The sequence below is a fragment of the Mobula birostris genome, chromosome 2, assembly GCF_030028105.1.
Source record: "Mobula birostris isolate sMobBir1 chromosome 2, sMobBir1.hap1, whole genome shotgun sequence".
In the NCBI taxonomy this organism is placed as follows: domain Eukaryota; kingdom Metazoa; phylum Chordata; class Chondrichthyes; order Myliobatiformes; family Myliobatidae; genus Mobula; species Mobula birostris.
The window spans coordinates 133,498,488-133,516,301 of NC_092371.1; the positions used below are offsets into that span (position 1 = coordinate 133,498,488).

A 17,814-nucleotide genomic window follows, 5' to 3' on the forward strand; every position below is an offset into this window, starting at 1 on the left:
GGAATATAAAATTAATCAGTTTGCTGATGATGTTTTGATTTACTTAACAAACCCACAGAATTCGTTACATAAATTATCTTCTAGATTGGATGAATATGGGAAAGTATCAGGGTATAAAATAAATTGGGATAAAAGTGAAATTTTACCTCTTACTAAAGGAGACTATAGCCAATGTCGATTAGCAACCCAATTTATATGGCCGGTAAATGGTATAAAGTATTTAGCTATAAGACTTGATGATGATGTAAAGAATTTATATAAATTTAATTATTTACCACTATTGAAAAAAATTCAAGAAGATCTTGACAAATGGATGATACTACCAATAACATCCCCGGGTAGAGTCAATGTTGTAAAAATGAATATATTTCCTAGATTACATTATTTGTTTCAAACATTACCAATACGATTGTCACAGAAATTTTTTCAAGAGTTAAATAAATGTGTGAGAAAATTTCTTTGGAAAGGTAAGATGTCAAGAATATCATTGGAAAAATTGACATGTAAATTTGAGTTAGGAGGGTTACAACTTCCAAACTTTAAGAATTATTATAAAGCAAATCAACTTAGATTTATTGCATCTTTCTTTGATGATCGAAAACCAGCTTGGATTAGAATAGAATTAGATAAGATAGGAGAAAATATACCTGAAGATTTTATATATAAATGGGAATCTAAATGGATACGGGAAAAGAAAGAATCCCCTATATTAAAACATTTGATTGATCTATGGAATAAGATAAATGTTGATAATGAAATAAAGAAATCTTTATTAGCAAGGAGACCTTTGTTCCAAAACAGACTTATTCCTTTTACAATGGATAATCAACTTTTATATAATTGGTACCAAAAAGGGATTAGATCTATAGGAGACTATCATGAACGAGGTATATTGATGTCATTTGAACAACTAAAGAATAAATATAAAATATCAAATAACACTTTCTTTTGTTACCTTCAGTTAAGGGCTTACTTAAAAGGCAAACTGGGTCAAACAATGTTTTTGCCAAAACCCAATGAAATTGAAATTTTAATTCAAAAAGGAAAAATTAAAAAATTTATTTCTTGTATGTATAATTTGATTCAAAAACAGACAATTAAACAAGGAATCCACAAGTCAAAACAAAAATGGGAAACGGATCTGAATATTGATATTGATGAAACTAATTGGTCAAGACTGTGTCTTGACAGTATGACAAATACAATAAACGTTCGACTTAGATTAGTACAATATAATTTTTTACACCAATTATATATTACACCACAAAAAATAAATGGATTAAATTCAAATTTATCTGATCAATGCTTTCGGTGTAATCAAGAAATTGGTACTTTCTTACATTCTACTTGGTCTTGTTCTAAAATTCAACCTTTTTGGATAAATTTAAGAGTCTTATTGGAACAAATTACTGGAACTCAACTTCCACATAACCCTGTATTATTTCTATAAGGTGATATTGAAGGGATAAAACTGAAACTTAATTTGAATAAATATCAGAAAGAATTCATAAAAATTGCATTGGCAGTAGCTAAGAAGGCTATAGCAGTTACTTGGAAATCCGATTCGTATTTAAGTATGAATCGTTGGAACAATGAAATGGCTAGTTCTATTCCACTTGAAAAAAATTACTTATAATTTAAGAGATAAATATGAAACATTTTTGAATATTTGGCGCCCTTATTTACAAAAGATAGGATGGTATATTTAGTTGCTCCGATGATAAAGATCTTGGTCCCTTGGGGAAAGTGATAAATAAATAGACTAAATTTATTTTGAATCCCATGGAGCATGTGGAAACTTTCCAATATCCAGGCAGTTCTTTTTTTTCTTCTTTCTTTCTTTCTTTCTTTCTTTTTTTTTCAGGTAGGAATATATATCGGGGGGAAAGGTTAAGGGGAGGGGGGAAGGTAGACATTATCTTTTCTTGTATTCACTTTGAAAACTCAATAAAAATTATGTTAAAAAAAGAGATGATCTCCTGGGAGAAAACATGAATCTTGAAGATGTGTTGTAACATGAGCTTGGCGGTCTCTGAAGCCGATAGTAGTTTGGGAAGAGGTACAAAGTGGTAGGCCTTGGAGAACTGGTCTATCACGACTGTGATTACTGTATTACCCTGAGAAGTCAGAAGGCCACTGACACAGTGATTTCTATGGACTTTATGTGAGACCAAGGGTGAGTAAAAATGGGGAGAGGGTGAAGCAAACCTTGTGACTGTGCTCGGGGTTCTTTATTTCATGTGCAGACATCACATGCCAAGATATACTCTTGGACAGCTGTATCACATCTGGCCATGTTTTATGACAAACTCTCGGGTGCAAGCCAGCCCAAATACTTAGCCAGGTTTGACATATGTCCCCAGTTAAGCAACTCTGAACTAACAGAACAAAGATACATCTGTTAGGACCATTATCTGGGTTTGCCCCATGTTGTTCTTGAGCTCTGTGCACTATCAAGCCTTTGTTCCAGCGTTCTACCATTCTAGAGCTGTGAATTTTAGTTTAAAGGTTCACTTTCCTGTTAGGTGCTTCAAACTATCGAGAAAGGAAATCTGGTTTTTGATTTATCTGATACTGGGCAGCAAGTAATAAAGAAGTTGAACCTATTAAAGAATAAGGTTCAACATACCTGTCTGGAATTCAGTCTCTTCATATCACCGTTTTTGTGGTTGGGTCCTTTCCACAAACTAATGTTTGGACTCCTCCAGCCATTGCCTCCACTCCTACAGTGCCAGTTTAATGGCCAACAATTCCCGATGTCATAGTTTGATTCCGTGGGAGAAAGATGTCTTGAGTAGAAGACACAGGGATGCAATTTGTGGTCTGAGACAGGTCGTTGGGACAAGGTGGCCCCTACTCTCATCTATGATGCATCAACCTCCACCACGAAAGACAAGATCATGTCCAGTGGAGCTAGTATAGATGTGGACATGGACCTTTGTTTTAACGCCGCAAAAGCTGTCTCGGCTTTTTGGGGTCCAGCAGATGGGCCAGTAGTTTTCTTGGTAAGGGTGGTGGAGGCGTTGCCACTGAACTGAAATTGTGGATGAACTGCTTGTAAAGGTTGGCAAAAGCTAGAAACTACTGGAGTTATTTCACGGAGGTGGATTACGGCCAATTCTGCATAGCCTGGGTTTTCTAAATCGGAGTTTATTTGTAGATTGCCATTAGATACAACAAACCCAAGGAAGAAGACTGTGTATATATGGAATTCACTCTTTCTGAGATTGATGAATAGTTGATTCGAGAAGCCATTGTAGAACCTGCCAGACCTGCCAGGGTGTGTTCATGAGTGGACCACAAGAAAATGAGTATATCATCTAGGCAGATAATAACAAAGAGGTGTAGCATCTCTCGGAGGACGTAATTGATGAAGTTGTGAAATACTGCTGGGGCATTCAATCACCTGAAAGGCATGATCCGGTATTCATAGTGTTGAATGCCGTTTTCCATTCATCTCCCTCACAAATACGGATTAGGTTGTAAGCCCTACAGAGGTACAATTTGGTAAATATTATAGCTCCCTGGAGAATCTCCAAGTCTGTGCTCATGAGAGGAAGAGGGTACTGGATTTTAACAGTGATCTTATTTAGCCCCCTATGGTCTATGCAGTCCATCATCCTTCTTAGTGACAAAGAAAACCTGGCCCCAGTGAGAGATGTAGACTATTGAATAAACTCAGATGCCAGATCTTCTTGGATGTAGTCCTTCATAGCTTTTCTCTCTGGTGCTGATAGAGAACAGAGCTGTCCATGAGGAGGGCAAGTACTCAGTAGCAGATCAATGGCACAGTCATAACATGGTGAGCCAGTATTGGTGGCCTTTTTCTTGCTGAACACCTTCAATAGGTCTGAATATTCTGGAGGCACTCTAGATGAATCAGATGAACTGGGGTTAGAGGTAGAAGATTCAACAGGTAATTTAGGAGGTATGTCAGAGGTGGTCTTGGAATTTTCTTGGAGGTATTTTGGGAGGTGACTCTGAAGATGTCTTAGGCTCTTTCTGGAGGCATTTTCTTTTCCACTGGTCTGACCAGCCCAGAACGATGTTCAAATGACTCTCAGGTTGTGGGATGACGGCCAAGGATGACCCAGAATGAGTGGCACTTCTGGGGTGCAAATCAGATGGAGCTGAATTGATTCCACATGCTGGCTCCACATGTTGAGCTTGAGCAGGGATGTTTGGTGGTCGATCTGCCCCGGCATCAAAGATCTCCTACCCAGTGCCGTAGCAATGAGCTGCTGGTTGAGATGCGAAAAGGGGATTTTTAATCTTCTGGCCAGTCCGAGGTCCAAAAAAATCCCTTGCTGCACTGAAGACAATTAAGGCATCCAGGGAATGTCTTTAGTCTCCCCATGAAAGTGACATGGGGTGCACCACCCTGAACGGAGCTGAACCAGGAATGAGGCTAGCAACTGTTACAGCTCTCCCTACACTGGACAGCCTCAGAAATTTCCTGGCAGCTTGAGACAAAAGGTCCTATCATGTCTGGACTCTTCACAGTAAATGCATCATCACTCCCTCCTTTAGTTCGAGAAAGCCTCGTCCAGCCTATTTGCATTGGCTTCTCGGAGGTTGGGATTGGCAGCAATCAAGAAGGAGTCCTAGCCCAGGGAATAGAAGAAGATAGAAGATAATCAGGAGGAAGAATCTCTTCAGAATAATCCCCTTTATCTATCTCTTCCCCTTTCCATTAATCGGTTATCAAGTTGAATTGCCATATCCATACGACGCGAGATCCTCCACCAGGTCATGAGCCACAAGGGCATCCTTTAGCTCATCCCTCAATCCCTTATGGAATCAAGTGGTTAGTGCTTCCATATTCCAACCACTCTCTGCAGCCAAGGTATGAAACGCTATGGAATAATCAGCCACAGACCGATTCCCCTGGTGCAAGTTGAGGAGCTTTTTCACGGACCCATATCCTCCAGCAGGGTGGTACAACACCCACCTTTAAGTTTCTACAAAGAGTTCTACACTAGCACAGGCAGGTGAATCCTTCACCCAGAGTGCAGAAGCCCAGGTAAGGTTTCTTCCAGTAAGGAGCGGGATACATAGGTTACCTCACAGTGTTTCCATAGGAACTTGAATGGCTGTAACTGGAAGGCCAAGGAGCATTGTACCAGGAATCCTCAGCATACTTAGGGGTTACTGTCATACTGTTTGCTGTAGAGCCAGTAGGTACAGCCATTTCTCACGAGTACTGACAGTCTCCAGTTTGAATATGCCCACAACTGCCAGCCACTCTGGCCAAAACTGGATCCTGCCTACCAGAGTCAGAATTTTTCTGGAGGGTGGTGAGGATCTCTCGAAGCATGTTGTGTCTACCAACAGTTGCTCCCCAGTAGGCCAATTCAGTTCACAGTCAGTCATACTTTGCTGGGTTCATGATGGCGCAATCATGCTGTAACAAGAGAGCTATGGACGGTGGTGAACCCAATTGCTGAGTAAGGTCTAGAATTAACTCAGACTTGAAATGCACAAGTCAATACAAATGAAATCCAAAGGCAAAATCACAAACAGTACTACCAGAAACAGAGCTCCTACAATTGAGCACTGAGAGCTCAGCACGAAGCCTTCAAGTACAGACTTTTCCATGAAGGAATGTGGCAGGCAATAACTTACAGTCTGAGTCTTGAACAGATAGTGACAGGGAAATGGTGTGCTGAAACTTGGATGCCTGCCACTGTTCAGTCAGGACCATGACATCTTTCACTGGTGAATACTGAAGCAAAGTATTCATTAAGAACCTCCCCTACCTCCACTGACTCCAGGCACATGTTTCTTCTTTTATCGCTGATCAGTTCCTCACTCCAGTCATCCTCCTGTTTTTCACATACGTGGAAACACCTTGGGATTTTCCTTAATCCTATTTGCGAAGGCCATCTCATGTCCTCTTTTGGCTCTTCTTAACATTCTCCCTGACAACCTTATAACTCTCCAGAGCCCTGTCTGATTCTTGATTCCTAAACTTTAAGGACATTTTTTTCTTCCTCTTGACTAGATATTCCACATCTCTTGTCAGCAATGATTCTTTCATCTTACTGCGCTTTCCCTGCCTCAATGGGATAAACCTAATCAGATCCCAATGCTATTCTCCTTTGGTCCACGTTCCTCTCCTATTAGGTTTCTTCTTCTCCAGCCCTTGACTTTTCCCACCCATCTGGCTTCACCTTCCAGCTAGCGTCCCTCCCCTTGATGGAATGAAGGGATAGGTAAATAGGAGGAAAAACAGAGGACAATGATCAATCACCTTGTAAGTGCCTTAGCTTACTGCTTTGGACAAGTTTGAATAAGTCAGAAAGAAGCTTTACCCAGCAACCGGTCACGTATTAGTCATTGTTCTCTAAAGATAGGCAAAGGCTCAAATAAGGAATTATCTGATCTTGCAGAAGCAGCTCAAGGTACAGCTAAATATGGGAGGGATGAGGTAACGGCTAGAATGTTCTGGAGAAAAGGGGGAAGGGTCCTAATGAGGAACTGATGGGCTAGCTTTGGCTTAAAATAATTATAACTAACTGACCAATGATTATCTTACATCTAATTGTATCTTAGCATGTGACTGAAATGATTCTAATATTGTCTAAACTTGTAATCGTAAGATTTCCTGCTACCTGATCAATGTTATAAATTGTGGAGAATTGTGTAATTCGGGGGCAGCAGTTTCTGGACTGGCTCTTTTGGGAGATCAGTCTGTAACTTCCCCCATAGCATGCTATGAGTAGAGAATAAAGGTTTGAAAAGAATTACGTGTGTCAGTATATTTGTGGTACAATTGCTATTGCATAGGGTCCGATCGAGTACGACAATTTGGTGAGCTGAACCCGGAGTCCAAAAACGAGGAATCTCCGTTAGACGGTGTCAGAGGTTGAATCGGTGGCGGTGACCTGAGACAGGTGGGCCTACAAGGTAAGAGTCATCTTGAACCTCTCTCATTAATTGCCCGCCTTGACGATCCCTTGCCGACAAAGGTAAGGTAAGGGGTTAGAGTCCCCGAAGTATTGAGAATATTAAAGCCTGCCAGTGCTAACAAATTGGGCAGCGGATCATTGGTAGTAACCTATTACATTTATCTTTGAGTGTGTTATAGCAAATTGGTCAGCGGGTTAGTGGCAGTAACCTATTACATCTGGAGCTGGTGACCATTCCATTGGCGTAGGGGGGGCCAGGGCATGTAGCGCAGCAAATTGACCAGCACAGGGCAGAGCAGACGTTTGGCCAAACAAAGGAGAAGTGGCTCTGCTCTGCAATCTATCCGGATGCTGCAAATACGTTTTGGGGTATACTTGTGACAATTTGCCTGTCTCAGCACCCAGCCTTAGACCAGTTGTTAAGAGGGGAAATCCCCCACGCGAAGGTCAGGACCTTGAAGTGGGTGCAGAGAGACATGGCACAAGATTAACAGGGAATTGGGGTTATAGAATATAAAGTGGTAAATCTGCACTCTGGAGTATCAGCACCCAGCCTTAGACCGGTTGTTAAGAGGGGAAATCCCCCACGCGAAGGTCAGGACCCTGAAGTGGGAGTGAGAAAAAGAGGCGGCTGACCCACCCGATTAGGGAGCATGGGGCAAACATTAGATAAGCCTGTAAATAACGCGCCATTGTTTAAACTTTGTGAAGATGACAGAGAGAGAGGGAGAATGATTACTGAAGGTTATCGGCATGCCTAAATAAGAAATTGGGGAATGAAATTTGGCCTCTGGGTGGGACATGGGATTTGGATAAATGTCTAAAGGTAGAAGAAGCAATTTGGAAGCATAATACTGGACAAAAATGAAAGGTTTTAATGTCCAATCGGAGAAAAACGGCCGAAGAATTAAATAACAGATCTAAGCAAAGTAGTTAGGAGCATAACACACATCGCAGAGGGATTAATGTATGTGATAATGAAGGAAATTTGAAACCATGGGAGATATTAAAAGGACTGTGTGAGGATCACGATAAGAATAAGGAAGAACAGGATAGGAAAAAAAGAGATAGGTGGGCTAAGGATAGACGAAAGAATGATGATGAAGCCGGCAAAATTAAAACTGAGGTACCTCTTGACCTGTCTGGACTGCCCATGCTCTTTAATGATAACGAGACTGAGGAGGAGAAGGTATGGCATATCCCCGTTGCCCGTGTTCAACTCCAGCCCATGGCACCGTCACCCCCCCCCATAACGTTACCGCCGCCCAATCTCCGGTGCCCCCGTCTAATACGCCTTCCCATACAACCTCCTCAAGCCCAGTGGCCTCCCGAACCAGGGGACAACTTCGGCGAAGGGGGAGTGATAGGCGCCAGACTGGGAGGCGACAAAACCTTTTGGTAGGGGACGGGCCCTGGTAGACTCCGAGGCCGATACTGATTATGACTCAGGTACTGACGATGAAGATTCACAATGGGTCCCTGAACCCAGAGGGAGAGGAATCCTGGGGCAGTTTCCCAACAGAACTGTTCCCAATCCCAGGGTAGGACAACCGGACCAGGCCGCTACTATGCAGGTTTATACTCCTTGGAAGCCCCAAGAAATGTGTATGATCATGAATCAGGCCCTGAACAGGAAAAATGATCCCGAGTGATTTATCGATTATATGGTTGGCACAATCCAAATGTTTCATGCAACTCCCCAGGATCTTTTTAGCTTGCGCTGCATGGCCCTTACAACCCATGAGCGGGAGAAATGGAAAGAAGCTATAGGGAATCATGCCAATTGGAAGTCCTTCTCCACCGCGATTCCACACGCATACCAGGTGGATAAGATAAAAAAGGCTCTAAGGAAAGCTTTACAGTGTCCCGTAGATATCGCTAAGGTCCTCAAGTGCCACCCGAAGGCGGGAGAGGACGGCTGCGATTTTTGGGAACGCTTCTGCTCCCTCTATGCAGCATACGCTGGAGATGCCGCCTATAATGCCGGCAATACTTTGCCCCAGTTTAATTCGATGATATTGCAGTGCCTCCTCGAGGATGTGTCTAAGGCTATTAGAACTGATATGGACTGGCCCGATAGGAATAAGCAGGCCATGAAGAGGGCAGTTGAGCATTTCTGCAGTCGCGGCAAGGATTCTAAGCACGGGGCCCCTAGAGCTAACTGAGCAATAGAGAGAGGCTTTTGAGGAATTGAAGAAATACCTCTCGAGGGCACCTGCTCTCGGCTGCCCACTCTACGACTGCCCATTCCAGCTTTTTGTAAATGTTTTAGATGGCTGCGCCACTGCAGTGCTCACTCAGACTCATGGGGATAAGCGCAGGCCTGTTGCCTATTATTCCACTAAGTTAGACCCCGTAGCGCAGGGGTTACCCCCTGTTCGCAGACGTTCCCGGCCATTTACTCCCTAGTTACGGCTGCTTCCAACATCACTCTCCAACAGCCAGTTACAGTATATTCGTCCCACACCATTGTAGCGCTGCTGACCACCTACCAAACCCAACATCTGACGCAGGCCAGACTAAGCCGTTATGAAATAGCATTACTTAATAACCCACTCCTCACCTTTGCATACTGTGATACCATCAACCCCGCTACATTTTTAGAGATGGCACCTGCTGAGTTGACTGAGCCTCCTCATGACTGTCTGCTACGGAACCATTTCCTCACCTCCTCCGGGACCCCCATCCAGAATGCCATGTGTGTAAGGAACCTCTGTCAAGCCATACTCCTCCCTGAAAATTAGCCAATATTAAATGCTCGGCTCATCTAAAAGACGAATCTGCAGTGACTTAAGGAAATAACAGAGCCAATTTGGCAGCCAAGCAGGCTGCGCAAGAAGAGACTTTTATAGTTTTAACTGCCGAGCGATTGGCCGTCACCCAGACTAAAACACCACGAGCACCGAGCACTCCAGACAGGGCCACAGTTCGAAAACTCCAGGGGGACGCCCCTGATTCAGAAAAACAACTTTGGAAGACACACCGATATACGCATTCGGTGTCCAAAGGCCTCTGGCATACCCGAGTTGGCCAAGTTTGTATTCCCGATGCATTGCTGCCTATGTTGCTCGATTGCATGCATACAGATACCCACCTTGGTAAGGGGGGAATGAGTGATATTTTACTCCGCACATGGTGGCACCCCAGGCTGGAGGAGGCTGCTGCGGCAAAAATAAAAGCCTGTTTGATTTGCCAAAAGATAAACACAGGAAAGGGGATAAAGTGTGCCCCAGGGAAAACCCCCTTGCCAAGTGGTCCTTTTGAATGTATTCGCTTGATTTTAGCGAACTACCGCACGCACAATGTTATAAGTATTGTTTAGTAATTGTGGATGTGTTCAGTAAGTGGATTGAAGCCTTTCCGACCACCAATAATAAAGCTTCTACGGTGGTAAGGTTGTTTTTACAGAAATTATACCAAGATTCAGAGTACCCAGACAAATAAGTTCAGATAATGGCCCCCACTTTGTAGGAAATATAAATAAAGAGCTATGTGAGGTGCTGCGCATCGAACAGCAGTTTCATTGTGCTTACCACCTGAAGGCTGCAGGAATAGTGGAACGGGCCAACGGTACTCTTAAGAATAAGCTGTCTAAGTTACTGTCCAAAACCGGACTGAGTTGGCTGAAGGTCTTCCTGCTGGCCTTATACCATATGAGAATTACCCCACATTCCACTACAGGGGTATCTGCAGCTGAAATTGTTTATGGGTGCCCCGGAAGGACCCCGTGGGACGCTGACATGCAGCCTCCCACCCAAATTGATCTAAATGTTATGGGGGACGAATTGCAGAAGTACTTTCGCCAACTAACATCCTCTCTTAAGTTCCTTGACTCCCAGGTGCAGAATACCCTAAAGGAGTCTGGAGGTCAGGGAACAGAATGGCCAGAGTTGAAAATTGGAGATTCGGTACTGATCTGGGATTGGGAGCCTCCCAAGCTTGGACCCTGGTGGAAAGGGCCATTCCAGATACTCTTGCAAACACCAACAGCCGTTGAGGTTCAAGGGCACAGCCGCTAGATCCACCTGAGTGATTGTAAACGATGGGCTCCGCAGGTAGACTAAAGACTGTTATTGGACTTTTCGCTATTATGATTGCCCCTGTGGCATTAAGCCTGAAGGACAATTTATTTTATAAAGCTCACATGCGTTTGCATGGTAACTTACTGCACGTTATCCTTTGGTACAATCTGTAGAAGCATTGTTTGTTGCTAACCCATCAGGGCTAAATTTGGCAGAAAATGACTTAACAGTGGAGGATAGATCAGGGACAGGATGTAAGGGGGGTAAGGGGAAAGTGTCTTTGGAGAGTGGGGGATGAGGATGCGGGTAAGGGCAATGGGAATTATCCCTTCTGTTTTGCGGGAGCAGGGGAGGGGTGCGTCCTTGTCAGGGTACCCAGGGAGATACCTTGCCTGAAGAAAACTTGTCTGAACCGCAGATGTAGGATAAGCCAGGGAATATTCTCTTGTGAATGTATCCATGAACTATGCGTGGCCCTCTCTAAGGGAACTCAGTATGTGTGTGGATATTACAATGGGACTCATGTGTCAGCAGGTTCAGAGACTTTTGAATACTCCTCCCTAAATCTACAGAAGCACTCGTGGTATGATAAAATAGTGAGTTACAAAAATATTTGCTACAGGGCCAAGAGGGGATATGTGTTATTGTTTAATGGCACTTATACTACAGCTGCCACCACTCTGCCTAATCTCTTTGCAGTAGGAACGATCGGACCACTTTCTGTTCCCTGCCCCCAGGCTGCCCACGTTCAATGGCGACTGACAGCTCGAGCCGTGAGTAAAGAATTCTGTGCTGACTGGAGGAGTCCCATTACTCTGGGCTCTTCTGTGGGCTATGGGTTCCTGAGTGCTCTCCCTCTAGGGAGTTCAGCAGGAACCATAGCCACGATGAACCGCAACTACATCATTTGTGGGCTAGCGGCATTGGGGAACAGTACGATGGAAGGTCTGGAGGCTGCTAACAGAGAATTGGTGGAGTGCGACTTTACGCACAGCAGACCAGGTATGCTGTGGATTATCAGTTGGCCCTACAGGAAGGGGTGTGCGCAATAGTTGGAGACAAACGTATCACTCATGTCACTGTTGAATCATACGACGTGACCCATGCCATTCAGTCTATTAAGAAACAATTGGATGATTTCAGACAGGGTTCAGGGAAGGGGGATGGCTGGTTAGAATGGTTGTAGGGAGGATCATGGGGGTCTTTCTTGCTGCATGGGCTGATTATTCTCATTGTTATAATTATTGCTTGCTGTGTGATAATGACCTGCCTGAATGCTGGCTGCTGACTTTGCACGGAGAGATTGATGGTGCTTTGCTCAGTCCCTGTTTAATTGTTTATCATAAAGTGATAAAAAAGGGGGAATGATGGAATGAAGGGATAGGTAAATAGGGGGAGAAAACAGAGGACAATGATTAACATAATCAATCACTGATCTTGCAGAAGCAGCTCAAGGTATAGCTAAATATGGGAGGGATGAGGTAACGGCTAGAATGTTCTGGAGAAAAGGGGAAGGGTCCTAATGAGGAACTGATGGGCTAGCTTTGGCTTAAAATAATTATAACTAACTGACCAATGATTATCTTACATCTAATTGTATCTTAGCATGTGACTGAAATGATTCCAATATTGTCTAAACTTATAATCGTAAGATTTCCTGCTACCTGATCAATGTTATAAATTGTGGAGAACTGTGTAATTCGGGGGCAGCAGTTTCTGGACTGGCTCTTTTGGGAGATCAGTCTGTAACTTCCCCCATAGCATGTTATGAGTAGAGAATAAAGGTTTGAAAAGAATTATGTGTGTCAGTGTATTTGTGGTACAATTGCTATTGCATCCGGTTCGATCGAGTACGACACCCTCCCAACTTTTTACTCTTCCCCTTTCCTTCTCAGAACTGAAGAAGGGTCTTCGCCCGAAATGTTGACTATCTATTAATTTCCATAGATGCTGCCTGACCTGCTGAGTTCCTCCAGCATTTTGTGTGTGTTGCAATAAATCAGTCACGCCTACTGAGCCATCCCACATCCATACTTCAGGAAATCTGACCACTTGGGTGTGCTTCTACTTTCTGCTCCAGGCAGAGACAACTAACGGTGATGTCCTGCAGACAGCTCATAGAACTATTTCTTTTACTTTTCAAATATGATGCTACTACGAAGCTGTGTGTGATTGGAACCTATGATTTACATTTTGATATTGTGTGTTTGGGCCAATTGAGCGATCTGGCACTTTGGTATCTCCAAGGGAGTTAAGTGAGGTTGGGAGTGGAGTGTGTGGCCTGGAAGCTTGGAGATGGGGCACGAGCAAAGTTCAAGTCAACAAAAACAAGAGCAAAGGATGGGAGGGTATTCGGTGGCATCTGCTGCATTTGACCAGTCTTCCTCTTCCTCTTGCTAGCTGCAATCAGAGGAAAACGCAGGAGTTTTGGGTTCACATTGCAAAGATTGATCAGCGAGGTTCGTGGCTGTTGACTTTTGGGGGACTTTGAGGTTCATGTTGCTTGTGTTTCTGGATTCTCGTTACTCTTTTTTTTGCTGCTTTTGAGCAGTTTGATCGAGATGGACTGGGGCACTTGGCAAAGACTGGCTCTGTGCCCTGCAGTCGGCTATTGGCACAGTGCTGAAGTGAACTAAACTGAATACTCTGGACTCCTGGTTAGATGTTTGATATTCTATGTGTTGTTTGCTCATCTTTTGGCATTTATGTAATTTGTTCATTTTTGCGTGTTGAGTGTTTTCTTTGCGCGGGTTCTGTAATGTTTCTTTGTTTCGCGGCTGCCTGTAGGAGGATGAATTTCAAAATTGTATTTTGTATACATACTTTGAAATTTGAATCTTTCAAGAGATGGCACCAGTGAATAGGACTACAAAGATATGATCAATGGAGATAGAAGAGCATACTCAAGATTGCTTAGAATTTGTAGATTAGATTCTATCAGAGAATTATCAACAGATCTGAATGAATATGCCACAATCATCACTGACTTCATCAATATCTGTGTGGACGACTGTGTTCCCACAATATTACCGTGCTTATAAAAAGTTTTCACCCCCTTGGAAGTTTTCATGTTTTATTGTTTTATCGCATTGAATCACTGTGGACTTAATTTGGCTTTTTTGACACTGATCAACAGAAAAAGATTCTTTCGTGTCAAATTGAAAACAGACTTCTACAAGTAATCTAAATGAATTAGAAATATAAAACACAAAATAATTGATTGCATAAGCATTCACCCCCTTCAAGTCAGTATTTAGTAGATGCACCTTTGGCAGCATTACAGCCCTGAGTCTGTGTGGATAGGTCAATTATCAAGACATGGAAAGAATATGGCAGAGCTGTATTTTTCCCCATCCTTCTTTATAAAACTGCTCAAGCTCTGTCAGATTGCATGGGGATTCATGAGTGAACAGTCCTTTTCAAGTCCAACCACAAATTCTCAATTGGATTGAAGTCTGGACCCTAACTTGGCTACTCCAGGACATTAACTTTGTTGTTTTTAGACCATTCCTGTGTAGCTTTGGCTTTACGCTTGGGGTCATTGTCTTGCTGGAAAACGAATCTTCTCCCAAGTTGCAGTTTTCTTGCAGACTGCATCAGGTTTCCCTCCAGAATTTCCCTGTATTTTGCTGCATTTATGTTACCCTCCACCTTCACAAGCCTTCCAGGCATCCCAACAGCATGTTTCAGCCACCACCATGCCTCAAGGTAGGGATGGTGTGTTTTTGATGATGTGTGGTGTTCAGCTTACACCAAACATAGCATTTAGTCTGATGACCAAAAAGCTCAATTTTGGTTTCATCAGACCATAGGACCTTTTTCCAGCTGAGCTCAGATTCCCCAACATGCCTTCTAGCAAACTCTAGCTGAGATTTCATATGAGTTTTTTTCAACAGTGGCATTCTCCCATAAAGTTCGACTGGTGAAGCACCTGGACTACAGTTGTTACTTGCGTAATCTCTTGCAACTCAGCCACTGAAGCTTGTAACTCCTCCAGAGTTGTCTCGGGGGCTTTCCTCATTAGTCCCTTCTTGCATGGTCACCCAGTTTTTGACGATAGCCTGCTCTAGACAGATTTACAGCTGTGCCATATTCTTTTCATTTCTTTTTGATTGACTAAACTGTACTCCAAAGGATATTCAGAGACTTGTATCCATCTCCTGATTTGTGCTTTTTAATAACCATTTCGCGAAGTTGCTTGGAGTGTTCTTTTGACTTCAGAGTGTAGTTTTTGCCAGGATACTGACTCAGCAGCAGTTGGACCTTCCAAATACAGCTGTATTTTTACTATAATCAATTGAAACACGTTGACTGCACACTGCGATCTCCATTGAACTAATTATGTGACTTCTAACATCAAGTGGCTGCACCAGTGATGATCTGGCCTGAATACTTATGCAAACAATTATTTTGTGTTTTATATTTCTAATTAATTTAGATCACTTTGTAGAGATCTGTTTTCACTTTGACACAAAGAGTCTTTTACCATTGATCAGTGTCAAAAAAATCCAAATTAAATCCACTGTGATTTAATGTAAAACATGAAAACTTCTGGGGGGGGGGGTGAATTTTTTTTTTATAGGCACCATATATTGGGTCTTCCTAAACTGAAACCATGGATGAACCAGGAGATTTGTATTCTGCTAAGGATCTGTAGCATTCAGGACTAGTGTCCCAGACATCTACATGAAGTTCAGGTACTACCTCCAGAGGCATTTCTGGATGAAGCTAGAGACACAAATTATGCTTGACAGCTCTGGCAGGGCTTGCATGTCATCACCAACATCACAGGTAAAGCTTCCCCACCATTAAGCACATCAACATGGGGTGTTACTGCAGGAAAGCAGCATCCATCATCAGGGACTCCTAACACCCAGGTCATGCTTTCTTCTCGCTGCTGCCATCAGGAAGAAGGTACAGGAGCCTCAGGACTCACACCACCAGGTTCGTGAATAGTTATTAACCCCAACCACCAGGCTCTTGAGCCAGAAAGGATAACTTTACTCAACTTCACTTGCCCATCATTGAAATGTCCCCACAACCTACGGACTCACTTTCAATGACTCCTAATTTCATGTTCTCGATATTTATCGCTTTTTTATTTATTATTAATTCTTACGATTTCTTTCCTTGTGTATTTGCACAGTTAGTTGTCTTTTGCTCACTGGTTGTACGTCCAGTTGGTGTGGTCTATCATTGATTCTATTATGGTTTTGGAATTATTGAGTTTGCCTGCAAGAAAATGAACCACGGGGATATATATGGTGACATATATGTACTTTGATAATAAATTTACTTTGAACTTTGAAAAAGGGTGAAGTTCAATAGCATAAATAGCAATGAGCTTAATGCCTTTTATGCATGCTTTGAGGGGAGGAATAAAGATATAGCTGTGCAAATCGCCACAGTTTTGACATCAGCCCTATGAACTCAATTTCAGAGGCTAATCAGAACACCTTCCAGGAGTGTAAACACTCACAAGTTCCCAGCCCTAATGGTGTCCCTACACTGGTGCTAAAACTTAAGCTGATTAACCAACTACAATGTTCAGGGACATCTTCAACCTCCCACTTCTGTGGTCTGAGATCCTCACCTGTTTCAGGGTGGCATCAATTGTACTGGTTCCCAAGAAGAGTAAGGTGATGCCTCAATGACTGCCATCCAGTAGCATTTGCATCCTTTGTAATGAAGTACTTTAAGACATTTGTCATGGCTTGAATGAATTCCTACCTTAGTAAGAACCTGGAGATGTTTCAATTCACCTATCACCATAGTAGTCTGTAGCAGATGCTATCTCAATGCTTTGCACTCTATTTCTAAAGGTAATGCCAATTACTAATCAATTTCTTTTGGCTAATGTAGCAACTCTACATGTTTTTCATTGATTTCAAGTGTTCAGGGAGTGGAGTGGTAGATTCTGAAAGATTTTTTTTTGCTGATTTCAAGCCTTCTGTATTATTCAGGCTTCCTTTGAAAAACATGATGACTAGGGGAACATATTAATGGTACAGAGAGCAAGTCAAGCCGAGGGAAAGTGAAGAAGGGTAGGGAAGATAAGCTCTCAGAAAGATGGCTTTCAATGTATTCAGGAAGCAATATCCTTATGTTCTGCACATGATAAATGAAAACATGTTTGCACACACTACCCTTGGGCAATCCCTTAGTGTCGACTTTGGGTCTCTGCCTGTCATACTCATCCAAAGCAATGCTACTCCAATGGCTGCAGCATGAGTGAGATTGAGCACTGGATTGAGCACTTGTGCTTGCAGTTTGCAAAGTACTGTCGGTCTGAGGAGGGCAGATTATCTGGACAAATGGACTGATCACACTACTGATATTGTTGAGAGTTGGTGGAGAAGATACATAGTCTCTAGTTAAGAGCTTGTAAAGACCTGCAGATAATTAATTGGTCAAGCTGTCATGAAAAGGAAGCTTTTTATGTTTTCTTTTGAGTGTCCAGAACGTTCAGACTGAAATCTGAAATAATGAATTATTTAAAAAAAATAAACAATAATATATAAAAATATTTAACTTTCTATCTTAACCACTGACATGAAAAATGGTATGGCTTAGGTTTAAAGGTGTCAAAGCTAAAACAGTAAAATGCGAAGTGCTTTCTCATACATAATTGGTGTTAATATTAGATGCATCTAGTACATTTTTAGTTCATATATATCCCTTTTTACCTGAAACATGTAGGGCTCTGTGGCAGAAGAGAAATTCAAACATTTGGACAGATGTTCCTCAGGATCATATTTCTTCAAATATCCTTTAATCATAACTGTTTTTGCTGTCCCCTGTTCACCAGTCAAAAGTATTGCCTGTGAGAATTTTCAAAAATACATTTGTTACAGAAAATAAACAACTTTTTCTTATTAGAT

At 42.5% G+C, this 17,814-nt stretch overlaps 1 protein-coding gene across 1 annotated transcript in view; it reads right to left on the reverse strand.

Moving 5' to 3' along the window:
- The window catches only part of LOC140210901 (dynein axonemal heavy chain 8-like), a 1,093,299-nt gene that overhangs the window by 315,082 nt on the left and 760,403 nt on the right, over positions 1 to 17,814 (reverse strand). The window contains exon 56 of the mRNA XM_072280167.1: positions 17,620 to 17,754. Coding sequence (XP_072136268.1) covers positions 17,620 to 17,754 — 135 coding nt within the window. The remainder of the gene's footprint in view (positions 1 to 17,619; positions 17,755 to 17,814) is intronic.